Source organism: Caretta caretta, chromosome 8, assembly GCF_965140235.1.
Source record: "Caretta caretta isolate rCarCar2 chromosome 8, rCarCar1.hap1, whole genome shotgun sequence".
NCBI classification, from domain to species: domain Eukaryota; kingdom Metazoa; phylum Chordata; order Testudines; family Cheloniidae; genus Caretta; species Caretta caretta.
In genome coordinates, this window is record NC_134213.1 from 65,223,889 (window position 1) to 65,248,973 (window position 25,085).

General features: G+C 42.7%; 1 protein-coding gene across 8 annotated transcripts in view; it reads left to right on the top strand.

Moving 5' to 3' along the window:
* Positions 1–25,085, top strand: part of NEK7 (NIMA related kinase 7) — a 127,006-nt gene that overhangs the window by 55,539 nt on the left and 46,382 nt on the right. For 6 of the 8 annotated variants that reach the window (XM_048860431.2, XM_075131556.1, XM_048860432.2 and 3 more), the window contains 2 exons: positions 1,120–1,182; positions 11,305–11,415. The exons of 1 other annotated variant lie outside the window; for it this stretch is intronic. In XM_048860431.2, the coding sequence (XP_048716388.1) occupies positions 1,120–1,182; positions 11,305–11,415 (174 nt within the window). The remainder of the gene's footprint in view (positions 1–1,119; positions 1,183–11,304; positions 11,416–25,085) is intronic. One more of the 8 variants, XM_048860436.2, reaches the window with a different exon arrangement.

The window sequence follows — 25,085 nt, forward strand, 5'->3', positions numbered from 1 at the left end:
CACAGTAAGAGCCAGGAGGACTTTCCACCTGCCCTGGGTGGGGGGCTCAAGCAGCCCCCGGCCCAGTGACCCTGCCCCCCAGGCCTCCTGCCCAGGGCAGATGGAGAATCCATGCCACAGTTCCTCACAGCTGCCTGCCCGCCCCTTATGGTCAGAGCCCTGCGTGGATACAAAATTTGTATCCGCATCTACGCTGCTATCCGCAGAAATGGTCCACAGATATAAAGCAGATACCCGTGGATTTGCAGGGCTCTAAAAATAGGGTAGTTGTCAGTTAGGATCAAGAAGGGAGGCTTAGTTCAGTACCTGAGACAATGAACTTGAGATGGCAGGACAATAAGAGGAAGTTGGAGTGTCAGAGTGGACTTCAAGTGAAGAGGTTGGGAATAGGTGTGCAGATGTCAATAAATAAATAGAAGTGGTAATGAAATTCTTGGGAGTGATGCTGCTGTCAAGTGTAAGAGTACAGATGGGAGAGAGAAAGGTACCAAATTTGGAACCTGAAGGGATACCAACAGAAGAGTGTGGGAGGTTGAGGAGCCATTAGGTGATGCTGACGGTCAGCAATCTACAGGGAAAATGAAGAGAGCAGAGGTAAGATAGAAAGGAGAGTTGATTGAGAGGGCATAAGGTATTTAGGAGCTAATTACACTGAAGCTTTTTGTGGTGGACTATTATTCAGTGGCTCTCATTTGTTTAGGTCATGTGCTGTTTGGCAGTTGGGTTGTTTTATGCTCTTAAATACTAATTCGGGACTGTGGAAATGTGCTTTTGAAAATATTATTAATAAATATTTCAAATACTATTTCATATTTGCTACCAGAAGAACATGACTCAGTATAGAATACTCAGTTTGTATTTTTTTAAGAAAGCTTGAAAAATACTGAAAAAATATACTAATAATAGTTGCTTTTCTTTTGTAAGAAGTAGTATCTGAAAGAATAGTACATCTGTTTCAGTACTAAAACTTGTACTAAGGATAATAGTTAGTTCTTATTGCAATGCTATGTTTTCCCGTCAAGTGCTTAGCATGCTTTTGGTGACACTATAAAATAATAATTGATGATTATGACAGTGTTTGCTGTTGTTAGAAAAAATGTTTTGTGGTTTTTTGTGCAGATATTTGATTTAATGGATGCCAAAGCCCGGGCTGACTGCATCAAAGAAATAGATCTTCTTAAGGTAAAGACTTGTTAAAGAATTTCATAGGTTTAGTTATAATTTATTGATTTTTCTTTCACTCTGACAGTAGATGGTGATGAAGTGTCTTCTGTCTTGTACGTGAGGCTTTTAAATGTAATACTTAAAGATTTCCACTTAATTTCATTTTTGATTTCTTGAAAAAATAAACTTTAAGAACATAAGAATGGCCATACTGGGTCAAACCAAAAGTCCATCCAGACTAGTATCCTGTCTACCGACAGTGGTCAATGCCAGGTGCCCCAGAGGGAGTGAACCTAACAAACAGGTAACGATCAAGTGATCTCTCTCCTGCCATCCATCTCCACCCTGTGACAAACAGAGGCTAGGGACACCATTCCTTACTCATCCTGGCTAATAGCCATTAAAGGACTTAACCTCCATGAATTTATCCAGTTCTCTTTTAAACCCTGTAATAGTCCTAGCCTTCATAACCTCCTCAGGCAAGGAGTTCCACAGTCTGACTGTGCGCTGTGTGAAGAAGAACTTCCTTTTATTCGTTTTAAACCTGCTGCACATTAACTTCATTTGGTGGCCCCTAGTTCTTATATTATGGGAACAAGTAAGTAACTTTTCCTTATTCACTTTCTCCACACCACTCATGATTTTATATACCTCTATCATATCCCCCCTTAGTCTCCTCTTTTCCAAGCTGAAAAGTCCTAGCCTCTTTAATCTCTCCTCATATGGAAACCGTTCCAAACCCCTAATCATTTTAGTTGCCCTTCTCTGAACCTTTTCTAATGCCAGTATATCTTTTTTGAGATGTGGGGACCACATCTGTACGCAGTATTCAAGATGTGGGCGTACCATAGATTTATATAAGGGCAATAAGATATTGTCCGTCTTATTCTCTATCCCCTTTTTAATGATTCCGAACATCCTATTTGCTTTTTTGACTGCCGCTGCACACTGCGTGGATGTCTTCGGAGAACTATCTACGATGACTCCAAGATCTCTTTCCTGATTAGTTGTTGATAAATTAGCCCCCATCATATTGTATGTATAATTGGGGTTATTCTTTCCAATGTGCATTACTTTACATTTATCCACATTAAATTTCATTTTCCATTTTGTTGCCCAATCACTTAGTTTTGTGAGATCTTTTTGAAGTTCTTCAGTCTGCTTTGGTCTTAACTGTCTTGAGCAGTTTAGTATCATCTGCAAACTTTGCCACCTCACTGTTTACCCCTTTCTCCAGATCATTTATGTATAAGTTGAATAGGATTCGCCTAGGACTGACCCTTGGGGAACACCCCTCTCCATTCTGAAAATTTAGCATTTTTTCCTACCCTTTGTTCCCTGTCTTGTAACCAGTTCTCAGTCCATGAAAGGATCTTCCCTCTTATCCCATGACAACTTAATTTACATAAGAGCCTTTGGTGAGGGACCTTGTCAAAGGCTTTCTGGAAATCTAAGTACACTATGTCCACTGTATCCCCCTTGTCCACATGTTTGTTGACCCCTTTCCTTACAAGAAGGCAAGTATTCAGAGGCAGAAGGCCTTAAACTGCAAGCTTTTATGTTCAAACATTTGAAGGAAACACCGTACTAAGATACTGAATAAACATTTTATATCATGTTCAATAATGCACTGATTTTTTTTTTAACGTGGCTTGAATTTAAATTACTCTTTCAAGTAACTAAAATATAGTTCTTCTTCGAGTAGGGTCCCTATGGGTGCTCCACCATAGGTGCACTTGTGTCAGAGAACTTTGGTAGCAGTGTTTGTTTAGCCCACACATGTGCTGTCCCCGCCTCATGGTCTGGCTCGAGACTAACTAGTGTTGCGCAGGCGAACCTCCCTCCGTTCCTTGTCAACTGCCCCTGGTAGAGACGGTGCTATTAGCTGTCCCTTCATCGGATCGTTAACCTGTTGTTTGAATTTAAGTAGTTACTGATCTTTCTTTTATCTGTTAGTTTAGAGTTTCCTTTGGTTTTTCTTCTCTTAAAAAAAACAACAACAAAAAAATGAACCCCCCAAAACCCAACAACTTTAGTTACTACTTTCACTTTATCTGGGGACTACCCTGATGCAGGGTATACATGCATGCTATATATATAAACTGGTAGACTTTGCATATCATGTCTCCAGTCATGGTTCAGCTCTGTTCACAGGCTGAAGAGAAACAACCTAGACAAACCCCTGTCATTACCCACCAAGGTCAAACAATCCTTGAACTGGTGGAAGGAACCAGCAAATGTTTGCACGGGGATCCCGTTCACACATCTTCTCCCCTTCTCCCATCACTACTCCTCACCTCCCATGCATCCGTCATAGGGTGGGGAGCACATCTCAACAACCTCACTACACAAGGCAAGTGGTCACCCACAGAGGTGTGTCTTCATATCAATCTCCTCAGATTCAGAACACTCAGGAATGAATGTGCTAACTTCCTTCCACTGATCAGAGGTACACACACAAGGATCATGACAAGCAGCATAGCATGCATGCACTACATAAATCCTCTGGGAGGGGGGCGCCAAAATGCCCTCCCTTTGTGCAGAAGCACTTAAGCTATGGAACTGGTGCATTTCCCACAATGTTACAATATCAGCGGCCTACCTACCAGGAGTGCAAACACGACAGTGGACAGTCTCAGCTGCAAGTTCCCACACAACCACGAATAGGAGATGAACTCAGTAATACTCCAGGACATATTCAGACAGTTGGGGACACTGACTATAGACTTGTTTGCCATTTATCTGGCCTTGGACAGAACTCCTGAAGGGATGCTCTCCTCCTTTCATGGGACAAGAGCCTTCTATATGCTTTTCCTCCATTTCCTCTGTTGGTGAAAGTCCTGTTAAAAATAAAAAGAGAGCGCAAATATCATACTGATTGCTCCCACCTGGCCACAACAGATGTGGTACCCTTACCTGCCACAGCTGGTGACATATCTGCCAATCCCTCTTCAACTCATTCCTTACCTCCTCTCACAGAACAAAGGACGTGCTCTCCATCCCAACCTGTGGATTCTTCAGCTCAAGGCCTAGTTCCTTCATGGTTCCAACATATAGAGAAATCCTGCTCTCAGGAGGTACAAGAAGTGTTACTACACAGTAGGAAATTGGCTACCCATTGAACTCATCAGGTTTGAACACGAACCAGGTTTCAGGTTTGGTGTCATTCCAGACAAATTACTGCGACATCTGCTACTCTACCAGTAGTCTTAGACTACCTACTGAAGTCTGGACTGTCCCATAGTTCGCTCAAGGTATGCTTACTGGCCATAGTAACTTTTCATCAGTGAACAGGGGGGTACTCAGTTTTCTCGCACCCAGCTACAAAGAGGTTCGTCAAGAGTGTAGCAAATCTTTTTTCCAAACCCAGACATCCTACCCCACCGTGAGACCTGAATTTAATATTAAAGGGCCTGACCAGACTGCCCTTCCAACCTATGGGCAATTGTTCACTTACCCACCTGTCAACGAAGACAGCGTTTCTGGTTGCCATTACCTCCGTGAGGAGGATAGGGGAGATAGTGGCTCTTATGGCACAACCTCCTTTTACAGTATTTTTTCCTGACAAGATCATGCTCAGGACACACCGAAAGTTCCTCCCCAAGGTGACTTCAGCCTTTCACAAGAACCACCTCATTCACCTCCCAACTTTTAGCCCAAGCCTCTCTGTGATGATAGGGAAGCTATTCTACATGCACTGGACGTTAGGAGAACCTCGGCCTGCTATTTGGCTTTTAAGAAATCTAGGCTTTTCCTTTCCATTGTGGATAGGTCTAAAGGTGCAGCACTATGGGCCCAGACACTAAGTGGGTCTCAAACGCCATCAAACACTATCATGTTCACAATATAGTACCTCCATCTGGAATCCACACACACTCCATGAGATCGGTTTCCTCCTCGGTCTCCTTCTTCAAGGTTTTCCCTAACCTGGAAAACTGTAGAGCCAACTACCTGGGCGTCTGCGCATTCCTTTGCAGAACACTATGCCATCACTGGAGATTCTGCTTCCGATGCTCGATTTGGCTCCTTAGTCTTGTCATCTATGACAGAATCGACTCTGAAATCCCAGCTTCCCATTGGGTCACCTGCTCAGGAGTCACCTACAGTGGAGCACCCGTAGGGACACTACTCGAAGAAGAAGAAGAGAAAGTGACTCGCCTTGTTCAGTAACAATGGTTCTTCGAGATGTGTCCCCCTATGGGTGCTCCCTCCCCTCTACTTCAGAGTTCTCCATAAGGGGCTCTGCAGTAGAGAAGGAACTGAGGGGGGTTTCCCCTATGCAAGGCTAGTTAGCCTTGAGCCAGATGAGGAGGGGGGAACAGCGCATGTGTGGGCCCAATGGATACTGCTACCAAAGTTCTCTGATCAGCGGTGCAGGGATGCAAGGGTATGTACAGTGAAGCACTCACAGGGGGACACATCTTAAAGAACCATTGTATTGCACAAAGTGAGTAACTTTCTAATCTGGCATGATGGCAGACGTTTAGCACATTGTCATATAAGAGAGATTCACCAGAATAAATTTATCACTATAACTTCCAGGGTTACTGGAGGCTGATCATGTTGTGAAATAGATTTGCTTAGGGCTCGTCTACATTTGAAACACTACAGTGGCATCGCTGCAGTGCTTTACTCCTGGGGGGATTCTGCAGGACTGCACGTCCACAGAAAATGCTGCTCCCCCCACCACCCCGGGCACAGAAAACAGCAGGGAAGCCGCATGGAGGGGGAAATGCACATGACCATGGGCACATTTTTGGGGGAGGGGGGGTTGCCCCCTCCAAACAATGCCCGAAGGAGGCTGTATCTCTGCTCAGCTGACTCTGCAGCTGGACATTGCCTCCTGGGTCCTAGTGCCAGTTGTGCTCCCCTTCTCTGCACTGGAAGCCTTCCTGTTTTCTACTCTGAGCAACAGTGAGTGCCCGCGGTGGGGCTGGGTAAGGGGGGCGGCGAAGGGGTGGGAGGAAGAGGCAGTGGGGAAGGAAGGGGGAGGGGAATGTGGGAGTTTGGGGAGGGAGATGAAGAAAAGGGGATATGGGAATCGCAGGGGGAAGCGGGAGCCTGGTATGTAGCTGGAGCTCCCCCGTTAAGCAGGCCTATTAAACCCTCATCCTGAAAAGCCCTACCCAACTACATCTGCACACCTCCGATGACCGCCCACCCCACTGATCCCCAACCAGCTGCACCTGGATCCCCCCACTGAGCCCCACACACCCAGATCCCCCTGCTGAGCCCCATCTCCCCACACCTAGACCCCGCCTCCTGAGCCCCAACCTCCTTAACCTGGATCCTTTGTAGAGTCTCATTGCTCCTGCACCTGGAACCCCACAACAAGCCCCTGTGCATTCAGATCTCCCACTGAGCTGCCCGCATCCAGATTGCCCCACACAGAAACCTCACCCCACACCTGGTCCCCCCACACTTGGATCCTGCTGGGCTGATCCTGCCCACGGACACCTAGCGAAGAGGGGCAGGGCCCTGGGGTGTTTCTGGGGCAGGCCCAGCTCTTGCACTGTGTCAGGGTCAGATGCAACCTAATTGCCGAGTCTCTGTACTGGGGGAGGTGGCGGCTTCAGGGTGATCTCCCACCTCAATGCTGACACTGGCCTGTGCTCCCCACTGCCATGCTGGAGCCACATTTATTTATTGACAAATAAAATTTGCAGAATTTTAAAATATTGTATGCATAATTTTTTGGCGCGGAATTTCCTCAGAAGTAAGTGCTTCAGATGTAGACATTATATATGCTAATGGGAGGGGTTCTCCCTTCAGCATAGGTAATCCACCTCCCTGAGAGGCGAGGCAGTAGCTAGATTGATTGAAGAATTCTTCTGCCAATCTAGTGCTGTCTACACTGGGGGTTAGATCATCTTAACTCAGTTGCTTAGGGATGTGGATTTTTCACAACACTGAGCGACATAGCAGGGTCAACCTAATTTTTTAGTGTAGGCCTTAGTTCCTTGCAAGGAAATGAGTTGTCCCTACAGTGTGTTTTGCCATCCAGCTCATAGAGGGGCACTGATGTAGGTTTAAAGCCAGTTGTACCCTTCCATTCAGAGGTAGAATGATTGAGAGTAGTCACCAGATGAAAGTGTGATGGAGGGGGAAAAGTGACAGATGGGCTAGGAAAAAACTCACATGCCACAGTCTACATTTTGATGTCCCTGCCTTGAAATGAGGTTCTGTATTCTGCGTTCTGGGCAGTAGCAGAATTCATACAGGTTAATGGAGAACTTTCTGGTCATCAAAAGAACATTGGAGTTAAAGGTATGCTTGGTAAATTACCTCAAATTGTACATTTTGTAGAGTGTCTAATTTGCTCCAGCTGAGCAGCCACTTCCCCATAATATAGATGGAGCTAGTAGCAATGCCTGGTTAAGTTTGTACACCTTCCAGTACAAGTCCTTACTTTCAGTTTCCTATAAATTGGCCAGACTTCAACCATGCAGGTTGAAATTTGCTCTCTGCCTCTGATTTTCTTCAGTATCCTGTCTCTCCTTCTCTTCTTCCTGCGCAGTCCAAGGGTTTCAGCAAAAAGGCTTCAGCTGTTTCCAGGAATGAAGTTGGGGGAAATACGTATGCTTTGCCTATGTTAATTTTTTTTTCCAGTTGCTTCTTTGAAGATCTCTAATGTATCCATACTTTGGTGGAGGGACTTGAAATTTGGAAAGGAGATAGCACTTCTCTCTCCCTAGGACTATATGCTGTCCTCATTAAAATTTACACATATTTGGGCAAGTTGTAAGCTTCTGCAAATAGTCACGTGCACATGCTCAGTAGAGCTTGTTTAGAGGTTATCTGCCTAAAATCTAAAAACATTCCATCTGCACTGAGCATGCTTCATCCCCACTAAGATCTCAAACATGACAACTGCACCAAATGTACTACAAGGAACAGAGTTAGAGCCCTAGATGGTGGAGTTGATGCAGTAGCAATGTCAGGTGCCAGGAAGGAGTTCTGAGTGCCGTGAATTCTGGTCACTGCTGTTTCACTGCATTCTATGCACTTCACATGCTTTATTATTGATCAAAGCCTAATACTCCTATCTTAGTAGGCAGGAAAGTATATTTTTTCATTGTTTTTATAGTTGCAGTAACTGAAAGATGTATAAGGTTTCCTCTGTCAGAGCTGGCAATGGAATTTGAGTCAGATTCTGCACTGCACCTCCTGAAGGTCACAGATCAGGATGGAGTAGGGGGAGCAAATATTAATTTTTCAGCTTCCCGAATGTGGACTCCTTTGGGGGCCAAAGTAAATTCTCATTCACTTTGGCACATTCATTCTGAAAGTAGTGGGGCAATCTTATATATGTGACTGTGTCGTCTTCAACCACTAGGCTATCTGTCTAGGTGTATTATTCCGATCAGTGTAATATCTGAGTGCCTCACAGTCTTCAGTGTTTTTATCCTCACAGGACTTCCATGTCTCAAAGGAGTGTTAACATCCGCATCGTACAGATAGGGAGCAGAGGCATAAAGAGGTGGATTTACCAAGGTCAGACAGGAAATCTGTGGCAGAGCAGGAAATGGAACCTAGATCCATCTAACCATTGAACCATCCTTCATCTCTAGAAGGAATTCTAGAGATGATCCACATAGGAGAGAAGAGCTTACTACTGTTCCTAGTTATGTAGTGGTTTGGGCTGTACAGAAAAGGTCCTGGATTCCAGCCCTACTGATAATCCATAATGGATGTTTTTATTTTAGTTTGCTTTCAAAAAATAAAAGGAAATTTACTTACAAAACACTATTAAAATAACATTAGACTGTAGGAACATATAAGAACTAAGTTTGCAAAATCCAAGCACTTAAAAATCAGAAAATGTCAGAATTGAGGTTCCCAGAATGTTGCCCCTTGTGCCTGTGTGTTTTGATAGTTATTAACTACACAATCACAAACTCTTTGTTCTACAAGTCTCCTTCATTTAGTAAAGTGGGTGGACAGTGAATGAGGCAGAGGAATGTAAGATGTGAAAATTTTGGTTTGACCCAGCATGGCCATTCTTATGTTCAAGGTACTAGACTTGGACCCAGGGAAGCTGGGTTCTGTTCCTAGCTCTGCCACAGACTTCTGTGATGTTGGGCAAGACTATTGTAATGCTTACACACAAGGGGATAGAATTAAGGGTGCATGAGACAAACACCTAGTTCTGTGCCCTTAAAGAACATACCTACTTTAAAAACAAACAAACCTTACCTTATATTTCACCACACTAGCAGCGAGGACATGCAATTTTCAGTCATTACAAAACCAGAATTGACTAAGTTTGTGTGAAGAATGTGGGAGATATCTCTATTTTTTATGAATATAGTGTGTATTAACCATACTTCTTGTTTTGCTGTTTATTATGTGAGTTCTAAGGCCTTGTCTACACTACCACTTTACAGCGCTGAAAATTTTTCCCTCAGGGATATGAAAAAACACACTTCTGAGCAATGCAAGTTTCAGCACTGTAAAGTGGCATTGTAGACCGTGCACCAGCACTGGGAGCTACTCCCCTCGTGGGGGTGGGTTTTTTTTTTTTTTTTTTTAAATACCACTAGGAGAGCTCTCTCTCAGCGGTGGTGCCATGACTATACAGCCATGTTAAAGTGTTGCTTTGTTGGTAGTGAAGACATAACCCTTAGTGTTAATTCCTGCCAAAGTTCCTTGACCATTCATAGAAAGGCAGACAATGGCTTTAGATAACCCAATCACTGGCAATACATGTGTCAATGCCTTTGAATCCAGTCTCTGACCAAGATGAACGCACCACCCCAGACTTATTTTGAGGGGAAGGATGGTGGCTTTCAGATGGGGAACATGGAATAAAATACTCTTGAGTAGATAGTCTTTGAGCTGAAGGGGGAGGCAGTGTCTGCCAGGAGGCAGATGGGACTCCGGGCCCAAGAAGCAGGGATGCCTAAACTTTAGGTAAGATACATGTGTAGGCCCTTTGTTATTTTAACCCTTTTCTCTGGATGCTGTGTTCCTATGAATAAATAAAGATCTTGACTAAGCTGTTTTTAGTCACTGCATTTACCTGCTGGTAACAGCTCATGAAGGGACACCTATTGCAAGTGCCAAATCCAGTTGGATCTGCTGTGGAAATGCTATTGGTAAAAAGGGGATTTTTCAGTCTAGAACTGGGTCTGTGAGTGAGAAAATCTTGGGATTCCACTCTGAGAGGCGGGAAGGCACAGGGCCTGTCATTTGAAAGGGTGCACTTGAGATAGACCTAACAGAAGTGCAAACTAACCATGTGACAGTGACAGCTGGGCTAGTGACTTCCAAGAAACACAACAGTTTGGATTAATTTTAGTTTTTGGAATACATTGAGTTTGGCCATGACCGGCATGTTCTTGCAAGATAGGAAATCATATATAGGCATCTATAAATACCATATATTTTTAACTTCTTATATACAGATCTGAATTATCCTAGTTGAACATCAACAAGTTAAACTGTCTGTTCCACTCAACTATTAACCTGCTTCAACACATTTCTCACACTTACCTGCCTGCTTCTGCAGGCACCTGAAGCCTGCTGATATTTTTTGCTTCATTTTGATATTTAAATAAATATAGTTTCCTGAAAGATGCAATTAGCTTTAAGGTTGTTAAGTTAGCTCTGACTTTAAAAAAAGAGAGCGAGTGAGCAAATGTTTGTTGCAAAACATAAACATGCACTCTGTTATCAATTCATATATGTATTAACTTACAGCTGAACATGTATATTTATTTACTTATAGAAGACTTACTTTAAAAAATAAATCGTACCTAATTCTTGGAGACCTTTTTAGTCATTTTATGGTATTTTATCTTATTAGTTATCACTTGAATTCAATTCGATGCTTAACAGCCTCCAGAATTATTATGGGGTTTTATATTATTCTAAATAAACTTATATTTATTTACATTTCTTTTATTACTTCAAAATTATAATAGTTTGAGACTTGATGGATTTTAAATGGGTTCGGAAATTCTTAAACTGGAAACGTTTACATTATGTACATAATTAATGTTAGCACATACTTTTCATAACATGCTAAAGTATTCTGTAGCGTATTAGTTTTTCCTTGTTAAGAAAGGATACTTCATTTGTCAGTGATTTAAGATGAGGACATGCTGTAGAATGAAACATCTATTTATCTTTTCTTAGCAACTGAATCATCCAAATGTAATTAAATACTATGCCTCCTTCATTGAAGACAATGAGCTAAACATAGTGTTGGAATTAGCAGATGCTGGAGACCTCTCTAGAATGATAAAGGTATGAATTTTATTTTAATAGCCTCTAATAATCTATTTGGAGCAATGTACTATGTTTTTATTCGCTTTTCATTCTAATGGCTCAGCTTTTGTTTCAGAAACTGGGTCTTTGGTTCTTAAATTACAAATATTGTGTTTGCTTTATTTGAAATGCAAGCCTTAATTGTTGAAGAGCAGGTGCTCAGAGACTCAAACAAGAAACTTGCAAAGTCATTCTCCCCCACCGCCCCTCCACTTAATGAAGCAAATTTGTTTGGAAATGCTTTTATTATGCTGCAGTAGCTAACTGTGGTATATTTGAGGTTAGGTCAGTTGCTTCAGCTCTTCTTCTGTACATTGTGTTAAACAAGTAATTAGGGCCCATAGAAGAGTCCGTGAGATTTTAGAAATCTGCTTATAGTTGCTGATTTTATAGTTGGCTCTTGGGACTGGAACATTTATCAGTAAGGCTACATTTTAGTCATGGGTATTTTTAGTAAAAGTCATGGACAGATCACAGGGCAGTAAACAAAAATTCAGGGGCTGTGACCTGTCCATGACTTTTACTAAAAATATCCCTGACTAAAACTGAGGCTGGGGAGGGTGGTGAGTCGTGGGCCCGGGGAAGCACCGCGGGTACTGGGGAGGGGGCGCAGGTGCTGGGCGGGGGGAGCGGTGGCCTGGGGGGGAGCATGGGTGCTGGGTGAGTGGTGGGTTTAGTGGGGCTGGGCCAGGCTCCTTACCAGGCTCCTGGGAAGTGGTGACCCCAGCACTTTGTTGACTTTGCTGACTATGCTGACTTTGTTCCGCCCCAGCCCAAGTTCTGCAACTCCTATTGGCTGGGAACTGCAGCCAATGGGAGCTTTGGGGGTGGTGCCTGGCTGCCAGCAGAGGCAGCATGTGGAGGTAGGGGAGCTGAGGGACAGGAGCCCCCTCTCTTCCCCCCTTCCCCCCCAGCAGGTAAGCAGCGGCCCCAACCCAAGCCCTGAGCTCCCCCCACCCAAATACCTGCTGGTGGGGGGCTGGGTGGGGGCCCCCAAGACTGCCCCATCAGCCACCATTGTGACTGATCCAGGGGCTGCCCGAGCTGCTCAGGCAGCTCCTGGACCAGCCGTACGGGCTGCTGCAGAAGTCATGGAGATCACGGAAAGTTGTGGAATTTGTGACCTCCATGACACACACACAGCCTTATTTATCAGTTCTGCAATTTTTATAATCAATGATTTTGTCTTCAAAAAAGTGTCTATATCTGTCTGCCTGTATCTGTCTCTGTCTGCATATTATGGCTTTCCAATCTATAACTAGGTTTTTCCAGTGAAGCAGTAAAGCTAAACTGCTTGTGTCATTTGAGAGGATGCTGTTCAAATAATCTGGGGACAGATTTTAGTTTAGCAGTTCCTTCAAATTGGCTAAGTGAGTAGCATGTATGACTTTTCTTCGAATAGTGGTCCTGTGGATGCTCCATGTCAGAATGTATATGCCACCATGCACTGTTTTTATCAGCAGTGTCTGTGGGCACAAGCTTGCGCATTAGGCACTCTTGTGTTCTGTTACAAGGGCATTTAAGGAGGGACCGGCCGACACTCCAGTACCTTCTGAACCTCCTGCAGCTTGAGATGGAGTTTTCCAGTGTCTGGTAGCTAGCCTCATGGCTTGCTACATCTCTTAGTCAAAATTTTCTTTATTTTCTTAATATTTTTATTTATATCTTGTTTTTAGCACAGTTTGTGCTTTTAAAAGGGGAGGAGGGGCTCCCTTTCCCTTCTGTTTTTCTGCACTGTTTGGACCTTTGTTTTTCACAGTCCATGATTCACAGCCTCAAGTGCAGGTCTCGGGTATATCGAAGACTCCAGGCTTCAAACCCTGCCAAACCTGCCATAGGTCTTTCTCATGCAGCAAAGAACTTTCAAACTGCCTTTGGTGCCTCATGGGGGTCTCACATTCCCTCCAAATGTAAGATCTACTTAGATTTTAAGAGCATATCTAAGAAATTGAGGAGGACAGGCTCAAACTCTTATCAATGGAGCGCTAGCTGAGACCCACAGTATCGGGGTCTCCCCCCGCCCACCATACGTATGATCCACAGAGCGCTCCAGCAACCATCTCTACAGCGACAGTAAGAAAAGACCCTGGGGGCCCTTTGGAACCATCTAAACCTGCAGTCCCATCCCTTGCAATACCAAGACAGCAGCAGCTAAGAAATCCATGCTGTGTACCAAGAAACTGTCTGGCAAGCTATCTAAAGCAGACCTGCATTGGCACTGGGCTCTGTTTCTCTGAGACACAAGAACTCGAGAGTCAAACTGAAATAGTCATCAGTACTGCCTTCAGCAAACAGACATAAGATGCATTGATCCTACTTCAGTGTTCTCTCCAGTGTCACTGGACATTCTGACTCCTGATGTTTCCTACCCAGATTCGCTGGTACTGTGCAGTCTTTTAACTCATGAAGATCTTTGGATCCTGGAGAAGCCTGAATCACTGTAGCAGAGAGGTACCAAGACACATTACTCGCTGGTACTGTCTCACCTCCAGGTGCCTGCTTCCTGTTGAAAATGATAGCAAAGGGTGTCTCACCATCCATTACTGCCACAGCCTCCAGTCCCTCACAAACTCTGAGGGTACATAGATGCATTTCTAAATGCTACCCATTCACCATCCTTTTTGACCTCTGGTACTTCTGCAATTACAGGACCCGTTCCAGATCCCAGTGCTAACTTGACCACCAGTACTGACACTGTTTGCCACTCCAGTAGACACAGATGACACTGCATCTGGTTTGGAAGTGTCTCTACAGGGTTGCCCTTTTGACCTCCATTACTAGAGGTTACACCCTGGTGGTGAAACTCCTAGTAGGTGATGTATTTGACATCCCTGGTAAGGACAAATGTGGAGTCTTGCCCTCTTCCCTTATGCTCCACAACAGTGGGCTTTTTGGAAACCCGAGTCCCTTATGGTGTCCAGTTATACAGGGTCCCAGCTTGCGAGAACAACTGATGGCCTTGGGTCCTTCCACACAGCAATATCTTACACAGCAGCAAGAGCCACCTGCAGAAGAAGAAACATCACTTTTCCATAGTCGCCTCCTCACCAGACAAGGCTGTCATGTCTCCCCCACCATCTTACAATGATTTCAAGGCCTTTCAGGATCTTATGAAACATACATAGTGGAAACCCTGCATATTCTGTTGGAAGAGATACAGGAGCCCCAGCGCTCCTTGTTGAACATTGTTCACATATTTTTTCAGGGCAAATCACCTTGCCTGTCAGTGGTGATCTGATGGCCCCTGTATGTTCTGGCAAGCCCCTATTTCTATACCACCTACAAGTAAATGGGTGGATTAAAAGTACTGCATCCCATCCAAAGAACTTTTCCCAAAGAGGGAACAATTTCAAGCTCTGCTAAGGCAGGCAAAGCCAGATAATCACAAAGGCATCTCTCCAGGCCTCACTAGATGCTGCTGACACAGCTGCTGTCTCCATGGCTATCACAGCCAGGCTTCTTGGCTACAGTCCTCTGGTCTGCTTCCGGAGGTATAAAACACCATAGAAGACCTTTTTTGAGGGACCCAAGTTATTCAGGAGTGCCATGGACAAGTCCCTTTACCCTCTTAAGGACTACAGGGCAACGTTACCATCTCTTGCCATCTATACACCTATGGCAAAGAGAAAGTACAGTATATCACAGATGGCTCAGCAATCTTGCCTGGTACAATATCAGCTCACAGAAACAACTGAACCCCCAGGAAGAAACCTAGGTTCACAAGGAAAGGACCATCTTCTACTGCAACCTCCTAGTAAGTGACACTTTGGAAATGACCATTTTGACCCTCTGGATGAGAGTCATGATATCTCTCCTGCTCCTGATGCTATGATGCACGTATCCCCCCCATAATCCTTATGGGGACATCTGTCCTATTTTCTATCTTCATGAGAGCTCATTACCTTGCACAAATGGATCCTGGAAGTGATATCTACAGGTTACTTGATCCAGTTCCATTCTCTTCCACCTCCCCGAACAACATAGAGACGTGGTTGACCTACTGAGCTTGACACAGTGTGGGTGTAGATGCTGCATGACCTGTGTCAATCATAACAGTCCTCTGGCAGATGTTTCATAATGCCCCATTCTCTCTCTCAATTTTAAAATCCACTGCTGAGGGGTCAGAGAGACCGAAAGTCACCCCCTCCTTTAAAATCCTCTGCATGTTTTTAGCGTGCCTTTTCCTGATTGCCCACATTCGCGAGCACACCTATCAGCTCAGCTCATCCTTGTTGTGTTCAACTCCCCAGGCGGCTATGTTGAATCCACGTACTAGCTGTGCTCCTGCCTGGATTAGACAGGAAGTATTGGATCTCCTGGGCCTGTGTGGAGAAGAGACTACAGACTAGCTGTAGAAATGTTGACCTCAACGAACAGATTGCACTGGGCATGCAGGCAAAGGGATAGAAGAGGGATCTGCAGCAATGCTGTATCAAAGGAAGGGAACTTCACCCAGAGATACCGCAAGGTTAGGGAGTACAACAATAGATCTGGTGCTTCACCACAGATCTGCTGCTTTTACAAGGAATTGCATGCTATATTTGTTGGAGAATCCACTAGTACTTGCAGACCACTGTGGATACCTTGGAGGAGACAGAGACCCTTGCTGTGAACAGCAAGAAGGAAGAGGAAAGAGTGTGAGAGAAATGCGGTAGAGAACTGTCACAGTGTAGCCAGTCCTACCAGCTGAGTGAAGAGGAACCTGGTGAAGGCTTGGATGTATCTGTGCATGCATTTTTCCTTACAATCTTTAAATTTGAAGATGGTACCCATCTCACCCCAAGTTAACAATACAAAGGTATTGACTTTTCATTGTTTCACTCGTACAAAAAGTGGTAGAGGTATAATGAACTGGTAGAATTGGCACCTGCTTTTCATTCCCCCATTAGGTTAGGCAGGGGAAGGGGGGACATGTGGAATACTATATGTGCATAGGGATGTCCCTTTTATTCTTTTGAGAGGTCTTGATTAAACTTTCCTGGAGATACTTTGCAGTCTTTCTCCCAAACAACACTCCAGCACAGACCACTGCTGTGGCTAAATATTAAAATGCTCTTTCAAAGCTTCCCTCAACCATGTAGCTCCACGCTGGGATCTTGTAATAGTCTTTGTGTTTGGCTGTTCAAAGTCAGCTGCACCTCTGCCTTCCGCCCTGGTGGCAGCTTCTCCTCTTTTGCCTCAAAGATATTATGCAGGGCACAATAGGTAGCTACAACCATTGGGATATTTTTCTCATGGAGATCCAATCTAATGAGTAAACACTGCCAGCATCCCTTCCGTTTCCCCAAAAGCATATTCAACAGTCATTCTGCACCTGCTGAGGCAGTAGTTGAATCTTTCCTTGGTGTTGTCGAAGTGGCCAGTGTATGACTACATGAGCCAGGCAAGCAAAGGGTAGGCTGGGTCCTCGAAATCATTACTGGTGAAGTCTTCCTTGTGATGCACAATAGAAAAGTAATCTTTTCTGTGGATGTCCTCTATGGCAAGGTGCACTGGTGTCAAAATAGAGATATGCATGCCGTCTATCATCCCATAGCAGTTGGCACTGCTGCAAAACCATCCGCTGTGTCCTTCACGGGGCCTAAAGTCAAAGTCCTGTGTAGCAGCAGACGATTAATTGCCCTACACACTTGCATGGCAACTGCTCCCATTGTGGATTTTCCATCTTCAAAATTATTTCCAACTTCAAAATTATTTCCTACTGACCAGTAGGAATCCAGTGTTGCAGGCTTCCAACATGCAGTCGCTAGTAGCTTCTCCATGTTCAGTTTGGTGCTCATTTTTTTTGTTCGTGTTCTGGAGGGCTGGGTGAGCTTGGCATGCTGGTCCAGGAATGTGGCTTTTTCAATCTAAAAATTCTGCAGCTTGTCATCCCAGACCTGCATTACAATATAATCCCACCAGTCAGTGCTCATTTCTAAAGTCCAGGAGCAACATTACACCATCTGTAGTTGCACCATGAATGCCACCAACAACCTAGAATTGTTTTTTGCTGTGTTCCTCGGCAAATGGTCCTCAAAGAAATCCTCATGTCCCCCATTGGTGTGCTGCTTGCTGCAGATTTGCAAATACAAGGAGAATCATGTGTTCCATATTTGCAACATTCAGGAGAATAGTGAAGACCTCTGCAGGCTCCATGCTTCTGTCCAAGATGGCAGATACAGAAAAGTGGTGTGCAGGTTTGTGTCATTTAATTTTTTTTTTAAAAGCATGAAAATTATAGGATATGGATGATATTATGGGATGGGGCAAGTTGCATGCTGGAACTTGACTCCTAGCAACCAGACATCCCTGGGCAAATCATTTTGGTTCCACAACACACTGAAATTTCCCAAAAGACATTGCACCGGGAGGGTGGTTCACTGGGATACCTACCCATGGTGTACTACACTTTGCATCAACATAAGCACTCCCACTGTGTACACACAGCGCTGACACAAGCAGTATGCACATGCCCAAGTGATACACAAATGTTGGTGGCTGCATGCCCATGTAATTGACATTGACTACAGTTTGTATTGTATACATGATCTAAAATGTGTAATTTTCAGAAGTGTCATGTACCAACAAATACCAAGTACCAACAAATTTTGTTGAAGTAAATGGGAGTGGTAGATAGTGCGCACATCTGAAAATGAGGTCACTTTTATTTAAGTTTCGGCCATTTTTGATTATCATGATGTTGTATCAACGGTTAATCAGTGAAAGAAAGTGTCATTTTATTCCAACACTATTTTCAAGTCTTCTGCATACATTTCATCAAAATCATTTAGAAAAAGTTAGTGGTTAGGAAAAGAAACACCTATTTCAACCAATTCAGCAAAGCACCTAAGCAGGTAAATAGGCGCTTAAGCATTTTGCTGAACCGGGGCTCAAAAAGAAGTGAGGCTATTTGATGACTTTGAATATCAAAATGAATGGAGGGTGAGAGCAAGGTATTGCCATTGCACTGCCTGTCTACTATTTGCCAACATAATAGATGTTCATTGTTTTCTCTGTAAAATTCTGTTTTCACGCATTTCATGTTTCCAGTTCATCTGTAAATACATGCTTTAAATTAAAATTGTGCATATTTTGACCATTTTCTTGGTGGTTTGACACAATGACTGTTGCAGGTTGTCTTCAAATGTTTTATTTAATAAGATAAGAAGCAGAGAAGCTGGACACGAGTCAGAAAAGTATATTTTTATAACCTTTGGGTCTCCAACTGCTTATTTAAAATAATTGCTATCATTTGCCAAAGATGGTTAAACACTGCTTTAGATTCTCAAAATGATTTGATTTAAACTAGTCAAATTGTATTAAACAAATGTAGTACTTGATGAATTTTATGGTTTATGGGTTGAAAAAATATGTAATGTACCTTTTTTGTGCAATATTTGACCAGTTATATACCTAGTTGTATAGTATTTGTTCAATACTTTATTTTATAAATTGTGTTTTATAGTTCTGCAGCTAGCCCTAGTCTAGATTTTTTCCCCCAAGAGTAATTCTGCAATTTACACAAATCACTCCATGGCAACGTGACATTTTTACCTTTCAATTTGTCAAATGTTGATTATTCTTACATTCCTATCCTGTTACCCCCACCTCTGGATCTTGGATTTAACATGTCATTTTGGTTTGCTTTCTTATGTGTACTCCAATATGATTGCTGTCAACACAGCACAACTCTAGGAATCAAATATGCTAGTTAATTAGCGCTCGCTCTGCTCCAGCAGAACACAAAGCAGAAAAGCATTGTTTTGTGTAGGTCCTACAAGAACAGAGAATTTAAATTTTTTCACATTAATGTATTTTTTAATTGACTTCTGTGCTTTGAAGACTGTTCCTTACTAGACTGACATTTTTAAGATTGGACAGTCAAAATTGTAGTCTAAACAAGTTGACAGTGTCCTGTTAATATTTATATCACAATCTGATATATTTTTTTCTGTCCCATGAATTATTAATTCTGAACGTTTACACTTCATACAACATAAAGGAACGTTTGTCTTTTCTTTTGAATGTTCCGATTTGACACACTTCTTAATATGAGTATTCTATGACAGATTGCCTTATGGCATGTCTGGTCTTATGACCCATTGAAGCTTTTTTTTAACCCAATATGTGTCTATCTCCCTCAGTGCAATTGGCCTCATTACACCTTGTCCAAGTTGGTGGGCATTTCTTAGTATCTAGATCTTGGAGGCAGTTTGTGATGTCCTCTTAACACAGGAATCATGTTTAATGTAGCAAACCTAGATTGCTGTTTGATGTTAATGACAGCCTATCAGGCAATCATTAAATATTTATGAGGTGTCACGATTCACTCAGACTTCGTACTGCTTGTGGGAGAAATTACTTGATAGTCTGCTGTTCAGCTGGTATTAGTTTGTTTTCAGGAATGTGTTTTGGGGTGAGTTCTGTAGTATTTTGAAGGAAATACTTCTAAAATAGTCTGAAAAATAAGTGATATGTAACAGAAGGGAAAAACTGACAAAGCTTCTGTGTGAGTGTGTTTATCTTCTCACTTCTGGGGGTGGGGGTGGGGAGGAGGGAATGTAGTAATGAGTTCTGGGAAGGAGAAATCGTACCATGGCCTCCAATATGAATGGTATCATGCTACTGTCAGTTTTATTCAAAGGCAAAGAGGAGCCCTTAATAGGGCACCATAATAGGGGATGCCATTTTAGATTTGGTTTTGGTGAGTAGTGAGGACCTCATAGAAGAAATGGTTGTAGGGGATAGTCTTGGCTCAAGTGATCATGAGCTAATTCACTTCAAACTGAACGGAAGGATTAACAAAAATAAATCTGCAACTAGGGTTTTTGATTTTAAAAGGGCTGACTTTCAAAAATTAAGGAAATTAGTTAGGGAAGTGGATTGGACTGAAGAATTTATAGATCTAAAGGTAGAGGAGGCCTGGGATTATTTTAAATCAAAGCTGCAGAAGCTGTCGGAAGCCTGCATCCCAATAAAGGGGAAAAAATTCACAGGCAGGAGTTGTAGACCAAGCTGGATGAGTCTGTAATCGAGTGACCAAAGAGATTGAAGTGTTCTCCGACTGGTTTATGAATGTTATAATTCTTGACATCTGATTTGTGTCCATTTATTCTTTTACGTAGAGACTGTCCAGTTTGACCAATGTACATGGCAGAGGGGCATTGCTGGCACATGATGGCATATATCACATTGGCAGATGTGCAGGTGAACGAGCCTCTGATAGTGTGGCTGATGTGATTAGGCCCTATGATGGTGTCCCCTGAATAGATATGTGGACACAGTTGGCAACAGGCTTTGTTGCAAGGATAGGTTCCTGGGTTAGTGGTTCTGTTGTGTGGTTGCTGGTGAGTATTTGCTGCAGGTTGGGGGGCTGTCTGTAAGCAAGGACTGGCCTGTCTCCCAAGATCTGTGAGAGTGATGGGTCGTCCTTCAGGATAGTTTGTAGATCCCTGATGATGCGTTGGAGAGGTTTTAGTTGGGGGCTGAAGGTGACGGCTAGTGACGTTCTGTTATTTTCTTTGTTGGACCTGTCCTGTAGTAGGTGACTTCTGGGTACTCTTCTGGCTCTGTCAGTCTGTTTCTTCGCTTCATCAGGTGGGTATTGTAGTTGTAAGAATGCTTGATAGAGATGTTGTAGGTGTTTGTCTCTGTCTGAGGGGTTGGAGCAAATGCGGTTGTATCGTAGAGCTTGGCTGTAGACAATGGATCGTGTGATGTGATCTGGGTGAAAGCTGGAGGCATGTAGGTAGGAATAGCAGTCAGTAGGTTTCTGGTATAGGGTGGTGTTTATGTTACCATTGCTTATTAGCACGGTAGTGTCCAGGAAGTGGATCTCTTGTGTGGACTGGTCCACGCTGAGGTTGATGGTGGAATGGAAATAGTTGAAATCATTGTGGAATTCCTCAAGGGCTTCTTTACCATGGGTCCAGATGATGAAGATGTCATCAATGTAGCGCAAGTAGAGTAGGGGCATTAGGGGATGAGAGCTGAGGAAGCGTTGTTCTAAGTAAGACAGCTATATTTCTACTGTGCAAGATAAATTAAATATCTGTTGTGAAAAAATTGCTGTAAGAAAAAAATTAAAATCATTAAGATACTTACTAAGCCAATACTCACTTTAAAGCTATTTCATTTAAATTGTTGTAACACATTAAAAATGCAAACTTCAAATACATGTGTCAAACAGGCCATAAAAAAGTAAATCACCATACATCATAAATAAACATCAAAGCATCCATTCTCAGTATAAAGCACAGATATGTTAGCAAATCTCTTAAAATAGGAAAAATAATCCTGATTATATAAAAATATCACATATGCACTTTCTTACTTTAAAAAAAGACTTGTGTGTATGTTTTTCCAATTTTAAAATGCAATATCAGTTTTATAGATACTATTGAAAACCAGTATATCATCCATGTAAAATGAGGCAAATGTTTTAAAAGCTTATATAAGATGAACAAAATTAGGTTCCAGGTGAACTTGGAAGTCTCTCTCAGTGGGCTTTCTGCATTTGGAAAGAAATGAATTCTTTGCCCTTGAAAATTGAAATTTTCTGCTGAATAACTGAAATAATTCTAGTGACATATGTTTCCTCTCAGAAAATGTGCCCAAGTCCAAGTTATCATCTGGACATTTGATATTCTTTCCAGAGTTCCAGTTGTAATCCTATTCTGACCTTTTTTTCCAGTTCAAAATAATCAGTATAATATTGGGGTTTTAAATCTTAATTATAGTAGCTAATTAAGGATATTTATTTTTCTGTAGAAGTATTCTTGAATAAATTTGTAAGAGATTAGGGTATGAATAATTTCCTTTAGTCATAATATTTACATTTCTTTGTTTAGCATCATTAGACGTCAAAGATCCTTAGAATATAGTTCAACTTCATATTCTCAATTTATAATTTTCTCCAAGACTTCATATTTTCTCCATTTTTAAATTTGAAGGTCTACCGTAAATAAAAGCCTTGAAAATTACTGTGAATTTTGCTGGTCTCTACCTGACCTGATAAAACAATAAACGTACAAACCATGCCAACAGTCCTAAGAGTTGTGAGTCTTTGGATTATGGTATACTATGCTGCCCATGTTTTCTAGTTCAAAGTGATTGGGCACCAACCTCAAGTGATGTCTCGAAGAAATGTTAAAGACTTCAAAAAGTAGCATGCTTTTGTACAGTCTGTCTTAATATAGGGAGGGTTTTTTTATGTATAACGTATGTCCCCTTTTACTCTGAGCTTTTTGTGTCTAGTTATTTTTTTAAACAGTATTTGCCTCTTGAAAATATTATTAGGAGACTGTACCATAGGAGATATTAATTATAGAACAAAACTTAATATATTTTTATTAAGTTTTTTTATGAATGGAAAACATGGGGCTATGAACCACACAAGCCAATTTTTGACATAAAGATTCTTTAAGCTACTGGTAATATCCTTTTATGTGTTACTTTTTCCTTTTATAATAGAAAAATAATGCTCTCTATCTTTAATTTTTATAGAAAGTATTTTTCTGAAATAGATATTTTTCATATTTCCGCTTGTATACTGAGTTGGCTTGTTTCCAAGTTCTCTTGGGTCCCAGCTAGCTTTTGAGTTCCTTATGCTCTGCTGACTTTCTTTGCACACTCTTATAGAAGCATCAAAGAAGTGTCTCTGCAAAACCTAGGCTGCCTTGTGCTTGTACTAGTTTGGAAGTTTCTCTCAGATTGGGGAAGGTGACTGGCTGGGACACCCGCTACCATTGCAGCCCAAGGAAGTAAACCTTTGTCTTAGGAAAGAGGTCTTAATGTGCTGGCCATTTATCCCCTTGCCCTCATGCACCATTATTGGACAGAGAAATCTAGTGGCAGTTCACTCCTCTTTGCTGCTACCACTCTTTCTGGGTGTCTTTCCACTGCAATATAAGCCCAGAGTCAGTAAAACTCAAGTTAGCAAGACCCTGGGTTTGTTAACCTAGGGCTTGAGCGTCTACACTCCTTTATAACCCCAGGTTAAGAACTGTTGAATCCTGGATCCCATCTTGGGACTCCAGAGTCTACACTGCATTATGTGGGCCCAAGTCCGACCACCCATATCCCAGACTTCCTAGTGCCTTCCCAAAATGTAATCACTCTAGCCCTTTGTGGTGCGGTGTGGGAAAACTTGACTGTTTAGAGGACAAAGGAAGTTATCCCATGGGTTTGTGGAATACTTTCGATCAACTCTTAAGAGCATAAGTCCAGTGGGACTGCATCTACACTGCAAAGCAATAGGGATTGAACTGTGGGTCCCGGCTTGACTCAGGCTCAGACCTGCACTTGTGGTTTCTGGGACCCTGGGTTGGCACGGTTTGTGTGTGGATGGAAGGGGAGTTAGGCTTGAGCCTGAGTTCAAACTTTAGGCTTACCCAGAATGTCTATACTGCAGTGTATGTAAACCTGTAATCCAGTAAGTCTAGGATTCAAACTCAGGTTCAAGGCTTATCTTCTTTGTGTCTACAATATAATTGGGCTAACTCAGAGCTCAAACCCAGGGTCCCAGAACGCTGCAGGATTGTGGGGTCCAAGCTCGAGTCCAGCACCTATTGCTTTGCATTGTAGCCACAGTCCCACTTGACTCAGGTCATGGGAGTCACCCAGAAGTATTGCACAGTTTCATTGGGCATCTTCTTTAGTCCTCTGTATCCCAACAATCTGCAATCCACTCTGTTGAAAACAAAAGCTGCCCCTCCCTTGGCAAACAGCACCAGCTCAGGTCAGCGTTAACCCATTCTGTTCTGATCACTGATCTGCAAGCACACTATCAGAAAGCCTCCTGGGTTTTCAATGAAGAGTGAACTGAGCAAGCCTTTTGCAAAGCGAGCTTCCTGATAATGTGCAGGGTGGGCCGTAATTTTTTCCCACAGTGCACCATGGGCTAGAGTGGCCACATTTTGGCGGATGGGGCACTAGGGACTCTGGAATATGGTTACTTTGACTTGGTTCTATGCACTTATTTTCAGTTCATGGTGTGTTTGGTTTTTAAGATAGAATCATAGACTTGACGGTCAGAAGGGACCATTATGATCGTCTAGTCTGATCTCCTGCACAACGCAGGCCACAGAATCTCATCCAACCACTCCTGTAACAAACCTCTAACCTATGTCTGAGCTATTGAAGTCCTCAAATCGTGGTTTAAAATTCCTTCCTGACCCCAAATGTGGTGATCAGCTGAACCCTGAGCATGTGGGCAAGACTCACCAGCCAGATTTGTGAAGTTTTGTCCCATGGCATGGACAATTTTTTTTTTAACTCTCCAGTGCTCACAGTGCTTTACGTTGTTTTCCACCTTGTATTTAGCTGTGACTCCCTGAGTACTTTTCCTGCACCTGAAGAAGAGCACCGCATAAATTCAAAATCTTGTCTCTCTTGCCAGTAAAGTTGGTCCAGCAAAATATATTACCTCATCTACCTTGTCACTCTAAAATCCTGAGACCCACACATGTACATCAAAACTGCAAACCTTAACTTGCTACATTTGCCTTGCTTCAGTTCTTCATGCAGCATTTGTTTCCTTTTACAATATAACTCACTTTTTTCCCTCCATCTTTTACATCATCTTCTCTTAGTGTAGTTTTTCCTATACTATTTATTAGTTCCCTCTTTATCCCCTATTGGTTTTTAATAATGTTTGTCCTTCCTTT